Consider the following 11,486-nt stretch of genomic DNA (forward strand, 5'->3'; position numbering starts at 1 on the left):
TTTTACTTTAAAAAGGATTTGCAGTGTTATGTTTTTTAATTAACGGTTTTCCTAATGTACTTTTGGACCTTCCTGTTTTGTACTACTCCCCAAAATATGCCATCACTTGGAAATGGCTTGATGGGGAACTCCTAATTCTGAAGCAAGCTCTTCTTGAGTTTGGCGCGAGTCCTCTTGAGCCAGGCCTCCAAATTTGCGTATTTGAAGGTTTTGGACCTTCCTGTTTTGTACTACTCATCAATGCATGCAATCCCTTGGCAATGGCTCTAATTCTGAAGCAAGCTCTTTCAGAGTTTGACACCAATCCTCTTCGAGCAAGTCTTCAAAGGTTTTGGTCTTTCCTGTTTTGTACTACTTCCCAACGCACGCAATCGCTTGTAAATGGCTTGATGGGTAACCCCTAATCCTCTTCGAGCAAGTCCGCCAATTTAGCGCCTTCGAAGGTTTTGGGCCTTCCTTCACGAGAACAGTCGTCAATATCAAAATCACCGTCTTTGAAGCGACGAAGCTAATCACGGCATGTTGTTTCTCTCAGAAAAGCATTTCCGTGCACTTTTTGGAGCTCTTGATGCGCTTGAGCTGCCGTTTTTTCGAATGGAAGAAGAAAATCAGCAGTTTTCGCAAATGACGATTGTTTGGCACAAAATTAGACATTTTTATTTAACCAGAAGTATATAATGCGAAAGGAAATAACTCATGTGTCGCAGTAGTTTATCTACTAAGCATACTATATGTCTAAGCTTGGTTACTGCTAGAACTATCTACTGACAAGTTTACGTTTTTGCCAGAAAATCCAACTCCCTAATTTTATGTTTCGTTGTCGTTTCCGGTTATTTTGAATCGTGGGATCAGAACAAAACTGGAGAGAGTGTGTGAGAACGTATGTGAACGGATTTTTCACTTTTTGTCTCAAAACGGGTGACCCGATTTAAAAAGCATTCTGACCAAAGACGAATACTGCACAAGAGAGATCAGGACAAGGATTGCAACAAAGAAGTGAACGCTACTGACGAGCAAACTGAACTTCGACTTGCGGAAGAGACTGGTAAAGTGCGTTTGGATCATATCACTGGAGTTGGATCGGAGACATGACTCTAAGAAAGGCCGACAAGAACTATCTGGAGTGTTTTAAAATGTGGTTTTGTGGCGAATGGAGAAAATAAAGTGGACTGACAAGACAACAATAAATACAGAAGTCCTGAGAAGAGTGGGCAAAAAACTCAATCAGCAAAAAAGTGCCTCCTACACGACGTCGTCAAAGGCAAAATAGAAGCACAGAAAGGATTGGGAAGAAAAAGAGTGCAGATGATTGAACTGAAAGCCGAAGCGCAGGATCAGAAAGCATGGAAGCAGAAGTTTGGAAAGGAAATACATAAAAAAAATGTGTAAAAAGAGGAGGAAAAATATAGTGTTAATGGTGTATTAACAATTAAAATATAGTGATACATGATGAAGGGATAGGGAATCATTTATTTGTGGTGGCTCTCACACCATGGACCTGCGCAGACTACTATTTATTATTATTATTACAACTAGTTTTTATAGTATCTTATATGGGTAAAAACAAATACTATTAACAAATACCAGCACTTTATTCATTATATAACAATTCACAGTAAAAAAATATAAATGGTATAAAATATATTATTTTAATAATTTATTAATTATATTTCATTATTGAATCAAACTTCTAATAATATTAAAATTAAAATTTTATGTTTTAATAGTACACATAAACCATGATCCAGTTGTCATGGCAACGCTATGTTATGCTTGTTTCTTAGTAGTGAAACTGTGAAAATGGCTATCTATTTTCTATAGATAGACATTTTTACAGTTTTCACTACCAAAAAAACAAACTTAGGGTAGTGTTGCCATGACAACTCTTTGTTATGGCAGAATTGCCCCATAAATTTCAACATTCAAATGTAGTGATTAAATTCTGTTTATTGAGTCTTATTGATCTTTCGTGATTGAGTAAACTTGTTCTTGAAACCTAAAAAACATTTATAAATTAAAAATGTAAAACAAATACTAAAGAAATATGTTTTAATATTATATTAACAAAGATGACAAATGAAGAAGTCTTGAGAAAAGTTGGCGAAAAAAGGACTCTACTGGATCCTGAAAAGAAAAGAAAACTGGATCGGAACTCTTCTGCAAAAAGAATGCCTCCTACACAATGTCATTGAAAACAAAATAGAAGGACTGAAAGAATTGGAAGAAGAAGAATGCAGATGGTTGATGATTTTTGTGAGAAGAGGAAATACAGAGAACTGAAAGCCGCTGCACAGGACCAAGAAGCATGGAAGCACAAGTTTGGAAAAGAAAATCCATGAAAACAAATATAAAGTGATTAATGATCATTACTGATCATTGATTTTGTTGTGCTCTCATACATGGACCTGCCTTCAGGCGGACTTCTATTTATTATAATTAAATTTATCATCTATTACATTACCTATTTTAATAAACTCCCAGCTTCTTCATCCAACATCCAAACAGCCCCGCCAACCGGCTTAACCATTCCTGCTGGAAAATCTTCTCCATCCTTTACAATCCTCTTAACCGTTTCAGCTTTTCCCTTGCCGGCTACCACAAAAATACAACTCCTAGCATTATTTATTACATCATAAGTAAGTGTTATCCTTTGTGGGGGCATTTTAGGTGAATCATCAATCCCTACAACCCACTTATTGGTAACAGATAGTGCTGGATGTCCTGGGAACAACGAGCAGGTGTGTCCATCCGGTCCAAGACCCAGAAGTAATAGATCGATTTTGGGGAGTGGATCGTTGGGGAAGAGTTGTTTTAATTTGTTGCTGTAAGAGTCTGCACATGATGATGGTGGTAAGTTTGGGTCGATTGTGAGGAATTGTGAGGGTGTGATTTGGATCTTGGTGAAGAGTTTGGATTTGTATTGGCCAGCGGTTGATTCTTTATCGTTTTCTGGGACTATGCGCTCATCACATAATATAAATAGCCATTTTGTCCAATCTGTGTTTATACCAGGCAAACCTGCTGCTAGAAAGTCTATTAAGGAGCCTCCTGATAGGCCAATTGTGAATCTGCTTCGTTCTTTAATTGCTTGGTTGGATAGTTGCTCGATTTTGTTGCACAAAGACTTGATCAGATCATTTTGATCTTTGGATGTTATTATGTTACCAGCCATGATGGTAAGAAATAGACTAAAATGTAATTTTAAAATGATCTTGAAAATTTGTTAACCTTACTTTGACATTTGATATCTTATCTCTAGCACAAATTGATAATGTCGTTTTATTTTGTTGCTATCAACAAATTTATATAAAAAAATACTAATATAATTCGTATACTATCAGTTACCTTTATTTTTTTCCTAAATAAATATATATTTATTTGTGAATTTATTTGGTTTTTGAAGTCTTTTAATGGCAAAGACACCTATTGTACATTTTTTGAACATATTTAGTTGAGAAATAAACCATGCCGCAAAAAAACAAATATGAATATTATTTATTTATTTATTCATACATAATAAAATATTTTATTATTTGTCTACGACCAATGTCGTAGAGTGTCTGAAAATGTCGTAGACCTAGGTCGTAGAGTGTCTGAAAATGTCGTAGACCCCGTAGACCTAGGTCGTAGAGTGTCTGAAAATGTCGTAGAGTGTAGAAAAGGTCGTAGAGTGTCTGAGTGTCTGAAGATGTCGTAGACCTAGGTCGTAGAGTGTCTGAAAATGTCGTAGACTGAGGTCGTGAATGTCTGAAAATGTCGTAGACCTAGGTCGTAGAGTGTCTGAAAATGTCGTAGACCCCGTAGACCTAGGTAGAGTGTCTGAAAATGTCGTAGACCAATGTCGTAGAGTGTCTGAAAATGTCGTAGAATTAGGTCATAGAGTGTCTGAAAATGTCGTAGACCTAGGTCGTAGAGTGTCTGAAAATGTCGTAGACCTAGGTGGTAGAGTCTCTGAAAATGTCTTAGTCCTAGGTCGGAGAGTGTCTGAAAATGTCGTAGATCTAGGTCCTAGGTGGTAGTATCTGTAAATGCCGTAGCGCATCTGAAAATATTGTAGAGTGTCTAAAATTGTCGTAGAATGTCTGAAAATGCTGTAGGTTGTCTGGAAATATTTGTTTGCGTTGCTTTTTCGAACATATTTAGTTGCGAAAGAACCGTACCACCAAAAAACATAAATATGAATATTATTTATTTATTTATTTATGCATAATAAAATCTTTTTGAATTGCCTACGACAAATGTCGTACAGTGTCTGAAAATGTCGTAGACCTAGATCGTAGTGTCTGAAAATGTCGTAGACCTAGGTTATAGAGTGTCTGAAAATGTCGTACTGTGTTCGAAAATGTCGTAGAGTATTTGAAAATGTTGTAGAGTGTCTGAAAATATTGTACAATGTCTAAAATTGTCGTAGAATGTCTGAAAATCCTGTAGTTTATCTGGATATGTTTTTTCACGTTGTTTTTTTTTAAACATATTTGGTTGAGAAATAAACCTTGCCGCAATAATATGAATATTATTTATTCATACATAATAAAATATTTTATTAATTGTCTACGACCAATGTCGTAGAGTGTCTGAAAATATCGTAGATCTAGGTCGTAAAGTGTCTGAAAATGTCGTAGAGTATTTGAAAATGTTGTAGTGTCTGAAAATGTTGTAGAGTGTCTAAAATTGTCATAGAATGTCTGAAAATGCTGTAGGGTATCTGGAAATATTTGTTCACATCGATTTTTTGAAAATATTTAGCTGCGAAATAAACCATATTGCCAAAAAACATAAATAAATATTATTTAATTATTTATTCATATATAATAAAATATTTTATTAATTGTCTACGACCAATGTCGTAGTGTGTCTGAAAATGTAGACCTAGCACGTAGAGTGTCTGAAAATGTCGTAGACCTAGGTCGTAGAGTGTCTGAAAATGTCGTAGAGTGTTTGAAAATGTCGTAGAGTATTTGAAAATGTTGTAGTGTCTGAAAATGTTGTAGAGTGTCTAAAATTGTCATAGAATGTCTGAAAATGCTGTAGGGTATCTGAAATATTTGTTCACATCGATTTTTTGAAAATATTTAGCTGCGAAATAAACCATATTGCCAAAAAACATAAATAAATATTATTTAATTATTTATTCATATATAATAAAATATTTTATTAATTGTCTACGACCAATGTCGTAGTGTGTCTGAAAATGTAGACCTAGCACGTAGAGTGTCTGAAAATGTCGTAGACCTAGGTCGTAGAGTGTCTGAAAATGTCGTAGAGTGTTTGAAAATGTCGTAGAGTATTTGAAAATGTTGTAGAGTGTCTGAAAGTATTATAGAGTGTCTAAAATTGTCGTAGAATGTCTGAAAATGCTGTAGGTTGGCTGTAAATATTTGTTCTCGTTGTTTTTTTTTTCGAACATATTATTTAGTTGCGAAAGAAACCAGACCATCAAAAAACATAATGAAATATTTGAAGCTATTGAAGAAAGATGCAAACTTTACAAAGGCTCTTAATGTATATTTAAGAGTTGTTGAATCAAAAACTTCCCAAGATTTTAAAACATGTTTCATGTGTCTGAATATAAACCTTTTGCATTATTGCAGCCAATCAAACCCCAAAACAGATTTATTAATAAACTATCTATTAAAATCTAGAAGTAATTTGAGTTTGGATTTAATTTATCTCTGCAAAACGCACAAAGATTATCTCCAGCTGGTACTTTATCAGGCAGTTCAGAAAACGAAAGTTATGATTAAAATATTTCATCTGGTGCACCTGTTATCATCAACTCACCTTCATCACAGCCCATTAATTTAAGCAAAGGCAGGAAAAGAAGAAAAAATAATTTTAATTGGATGCATGCGTATTTTTGTTTTTGTTTAAGATTTTATTGTTGAACTAATAAAATATTGTTGAACTAATTTTAAAATATTCAATGTACAAACTTATTTGTATAAAGTACTGTGTTTATTTAAAATATGAATTTTCAAATATATATTTATTTTTATAAAAAATTATCTGCATTTAACTGAGTGGTATCCAACCTTACCTCATAGCAGTGGTCGGGGACCGGGGTAAATTACCCCAAATGGGGTAAAAATGAATTTTTTGGGGTAAAATTATATAATTTTTGATTGATATTTATATTATTTGCTACGTATTTGTCTGTATGGGGGTAGTCTCCCTTCGCCATGGGGGTAGTATCATCTTAGATAAAAATATTTTAGGGTAATGATTAAAAAAGTTCCCTGGCCACCCCTCTTTGGAGAAATAATCATTTTGTTTTTGAATTTTTTTTTTATTATCTCAATTTTGTTTTGTACATCGAAAATAATTCGGATTTCAATTTTAATTAAACACTTATAAAATTTAAATAAATAATTCTAATTTTGCAATTCAGTTTATTCAATTCTTATGAATATTATACAATGTTACAGTATTTATAATAGTCTATTCAAAAACATTTAATATTCCTCGTATATTTCGTTACGGTGCGGGAAGTTCCGGAAATTTGATTTAAGGCACGATGCCATACACCACTAGTTATACATTGAGTCGATTATTTACAGGTAATGGAATTTTTTTGCAACAAGTAAATGGCAAAATGCCACATAAACATAGTTAATGAATTAAAAGCATTCTATTTATACTCTTCTTTTATCTTTGAATGTATATTTTGAATTTCAAATGTGAAACCATCTCTTCTTTTATCTATGTATTTATATTTCAAATTCAAATTTATTATTATTTCAAATTTAAATTTCTAACAGTCGTTATCCACTCTTTATACAACATCTATGCTTTACCCTAGAGTGTCCAATCCCATATAAAAATCATCGCTTTATGGCGTGTAGTGCTCGAATTCTTTCTTCATAACTTCCTTTTGTAATTCAACATGTCGGTAGGTGTTTCTATTAAAATAATCCGCATCTTTAATCATCTGCTACTGAAATATATATTTTTTAAAACCACGTGTGTTATAAGATAAAACTAAACACATATTTTCCTTTTTAGTGTATCTTTTAAAATTTTCTGTGTTAATATTAGGTTATGTCAAGTTAAACATGGCACTTTGGAATCAATATTAAATAATTGTTAATTTACGTGGTAAGTGTGTTATTATAATAGTTTTTTGTTTCTTCAGCCTGCCGTGGCACCGAAAGCTGTTAAGCCTAAGGAAAAAAAGGCTCCAAAGGATGCCTCCAAAAATCCTATGAGGGACCTTCACATTAGGAAGTTGTGCCTTAATATTTGTGTGGGAGAATCTGGTGACAGGCTCACTCGTGCAGCAAAGGTAAAGGAATAATAAAATTATTAAATTACTAAGGGAATTTAACATTTCTATGTGGATTCATCTGCAAAGGGCGCCACGAAAACACTGCAGCTTTTGGTTAACTTTTGCTGTAAAATTTTGGTATAAATCGATCAACATACACACAGGTAGAAATTCAACATATGAAACACACCTTTCATTCAAAAGCTTTTTAATCCTACATACAAGCAATATTTTTGTTAGCCAATTTTTAAAAAAATCATTCAAGGACTTCATCAATTTTTACAGCAATTCCTTCTCGAATTGCTCAATCTGTCGTCACCCAAAATTTTGCAATTATATTAAATAAGTGTGATGAAGCATTCATAACTTAAATGAACTCCTTCGATTATTACTTGAATTTTCTACACAAGAATCCCTGTGCACATGGAAAGTGTCTTTGGCCTTCGTCTTTAAGGCTGAATGAGCAACCTACCTGAAACATTATTAGTGAATATACAGTATGTTACTGTATAATATTTTACCCTAGCACATTAATTAAGGTGACAACGATCAGTAATTTGTCATCTCAGTCAATGTGCCAGATAAAGCACTCTTATATTGCAACCCTGGCTTACGATAATTACTATGCCAGTTACTAAATGAGAGTAACATTTAAACCACAAGATCACCCATATGATTTTGTATCATTTAGTTCTTATTATTATGTGTTGTTTCTTTTATCCAGGTTGTTGGACATTAACAGGTCAACAGCCGTTGTTCTCAAAAGCGCGTTATATACCGTCAGATCTTTCGGTATCCGTCGAATGAAAAAATTGCTGTCCATTGTACAGTCCGTGGAGCTAAGGCCGAAGAAATTTTGGAACGAGGTCTTAAAGTAAGTTAATAGTCCGAATAAAATATTAGTTCTCATAAAATATTAGTAGTACTAATAGACTTAAATAAAATGTCTAATAAGCTCTGTTGTTTTCTGATTTTTTGTAATACAATTTTTTTTTGAGGGTCTTAAGGTAAGATAATAGACCCCAATTTCATTAATATCAATAGTACTAATAGCCTTAAATAAAATATCTAATGAGCTCTCAGCTCTTCTGAGATTCTTTGTAAATTTGTTTTGTTGCAATACAAATACTAATTTTTTTTTTTGAACAAGTAATAGACCGCTACTTTATTATCAATAAAATAATTAATAGTATTAATGACTTAAATAAAATATGTAATAAGCCTTGGTTTTGGAGATTTTTGTAAATTTGTTTTGCTGTAATACATTTTTTTTTTGGTACAAGGACTTAATCTAAGATAATATAGACTCAACTTTATTAATAATCATTAAAATACTAATAGTACTAATAGACTTTATTAAAATATATTAATAACACTCTCTTTTTTCTTAGATTTTTGTAAATTTGTTTTGCTGTGATACATTTTTTTTTTTTGGAACAATATCTTAAAGTAAGATAATAGACCCATTAGTCATTAAAATACTAATAGTACTAATGGACTTAAAATATTTAATGAGCGATGGTTTTCCCAGTTTTTTTTTCTAAATTCTTGTACAATTATTTTTAATGTTCTTAGGTAAGATGATAGACCCCTATTTAAAATAGTCAATAAACAATATTAGTAATAAATACTAATAGTATTTTATAGACCTAAATAATTTATCTAATATACTCTGTTATTCTGAGATTTTTTATAAATTTTTTTGTTGTAATACAAATATTATTTATTTTCTGAATGAGGTCTTAAACTAAATTAATAGACCCAAATAGTCAATAAAATACTAATAGTACTAATAGGCTCAAATAAAATATTTAATGAACTCTCAATTTTCTGATATTTTTTGTAAATTTGTTTTGTAATACAAATATTTCTTTTTTTTTAACTAGGTCTTAAATTGACCCAATAGTCAATAAAATACTAATAGTACTAATAGACTTAATTAAAATATTTAATACTCTTTTTTGAGATTTGTAAATTTGTATTTGCTGTAATACAATTACCTTTTTTCCTTCTAGGTACGAGAAATATGAGTTGAGGCGAGACAACTTCTCTGGAACTGGAAACTTTGGTTTCGGTATTCAAGAACACATCGATCTTGGAATTAAATACGATCCATCCATTGGTATTTTATGGTTTGGACTTCTACGTGTACTCGATTCGGACGACCAGGTAAAAAAACATGAATTTTATTATATATATACATAAGGGTGGTTCTTAATATGGGTATTTTCAAATTTTTTGGTCCTCAATCTTCCAAAATGATAAAGAACTTTCTCTCTGAAAGTTTTAGGTTTTATATTATCTTTAAAATAGTCTGCACCCCAATCAAAGTTTTTTATGAATTAACTTGGGTAAAATTCCATTTGTTTTTAATATTTTTCACTTAGCGACAAGTAATTTTGAGAATAATTAATTTGTTTATTTTGAAAAATTACAACAAAATTGAATATTTTTTATAAAATGAGTATTTTGGATAAGACTATCTCAATGTTAATATTAAGACTTCAAACGTTTAAAGAATTTATCAATTTGGAAGCATTTGAGACCCTGGAGCAAAAAAATCAAATATCCATATTAAGGACCATCCTAATATATATGTAATTTTCTAGTGTTTTTTAGATTATTATTTAAATCTTTATTATGATATTAAAAACTTAACTAAAAGCCTTCATCTTTTTTCACAAATTTTTTTTTTTTTACAATTGTTTTTTTTTCATGTTTTTTTGAGATATGGGATGTCCCCCAATGTGACTATTAAATAGCTTTTTTAATTTTTTTTATACATTTATATACTTAAAATAAAAATAGAAAAATTCACTTTTTATTTTACTCAATGTTTTTCAATTCAAACACTCAACAAAATGTCAATACACAATGAATATTACATAGTTTGTCTAAAAAGTGTACTTTTTATTTATATGTATGATTCTATTCTATTGTCTGTTTATCATCATCTGTAATCTTACGTCAATATAAATTTTGTTTGAAAGATTTATGAAATGAAAAATTGTAAGAATCATGTAATTTTTTTTACTTTTCTTACATTTATTGCATTTGGAATTTTTTTTCTAAAAATCAATTCGGCAACAATACTATTTAAAGCTTGAAAATAGATTGTTTGCATTTTAACAGTATTTAGTAGCATTTTGTATGAAAACTACATAGCCTTGCCATAACATTGGTCTATTACTGCATAATTGGCTCATTAATTTTATAGTTCAATAACAATTTAAATACTTAATTTTGTTATCGTAATAGTTCCTAAAAAGGGGACAATTATCATATACCCAAATTGTTAAATAAAAAATTGAAAAATTGTATAATTTGTGAAAGGCTTTACTTAAAAATGAAACAATGTTTATATATAAAATCTATATTTATAATTATTTATATAATTGTTATAAACTTCTAGACTACTATTTCTAGTTGCACATTTAATTAGGACACTATTATAATTTTTTATTCTGTCCCAGTCAATGTGCAAAAGCAAATTCTTTCTATTGCAACCCATCTTCACGCTTTTTTACTGAAGTGCTACTAAATGAAAGAACAATTTAAATAAGAAAGCAACTTAATATTTGTTACATTAAAAATTTTATTTTTCTTTATACATTTTTCAATAATCTTTTTTTTTTTCTATTTTAGGTTTCAATGTTGCCCACAGAAGGCGCAAGACTGGCAAAGTTGGTTTCCAACACCGTTTGACGAAAGAAGATGCTATGAAATGGTTCCAACAGAAATATGATGGTATCTATTCTTAATAGTAAGAAGTGAGAAGGATCATTTTTCTGTAATAAAATTATATTAAAATCTAAAAGGCGTTTTTCGTTTGTGGATACAATTTTCAGTTAAGTAATTGAAAGCTTATTTGAACATTTTAGTTAATGAAAGTTTACCATTTGTTAACTAAAGTGTGACAATTGTCAACTAAAATGTTTAATATTTTAGTTAATAAATATTAAAACATTTTAGCTAATGGATGTTTAACATTTAGCTAATGGATGTTTAACATTTTAGCTAATGGATGTTTAACATTTTAGCTAATGGAATGTTTAACATTTTAGCTAATGAATGTTAACATTTTAGCTAATGAATGTTTAACATTTTAGCTAATGAATGTTGAACATTTAGCTAATGAATGTTGAACATTTAGCTAATGAATGTTGAACATTTTAGCTAATGAATGTTGAACATTTTAGCTAATGAATGTTGAACATTTTAG

General features: G+C 30.8%; 1 protein-coding gene and 1 pseudogene across 1 annotated transcript; one reads left to right on the forward strand and one right to left on the reverse strand.

The window, feature by feature from the left end:
* Nucleotides 1-1,903: 1,903 nt before the first annotated feature.
* LOC113374314 (6-phosphogluconolactonase-like) lies at nt 1,904-3,290 on the reverse strand. The gene is made up of 2 exons (XM_026614428.1): nt 2,462-3,290; nt 1,904-1,996 (listed from the first exon to the last, which is right to left on the reverse strand). Exon 1 carries the CDS (start codon nt 3,170-3,172, stop codon nt 2,462-2,464), a length of 711 nt encoding a protein of 236 aa, XP_026470213.1. The 5' UTR covers nt 3,173-3,290; the 3' UTR covers nt 1,904-1,996.
* Nucleotides 3,291-6,881: 3,591 nt separating this feature from the next.
* LOC113374312 lies at nt 6,882-11,038 on the forward strand (annotated as a pseudogene).
* Nucleotides 11,039-11,486: the final 448 nt, after the last annotated feature.

Source organism: Ctenocephalides felis, unplaced genomic scaffold (assembly GCF_003426905.1).
Source record: "Ctenocephalides felis isolate EL2017-DRISC unplaced genomic scaffold, ASM342690v1 CF-g0.4_SCAFFOLD_01702, whole genome shotgun sequence".
NCBI classification, from domain to species: domain Eukaryota; kingdom Metazoa; phylum Arthropoda; class Insecta; order Siphonaptera; family Pulicidae; genus Ctenocephalides; species Ctenocephalides felis.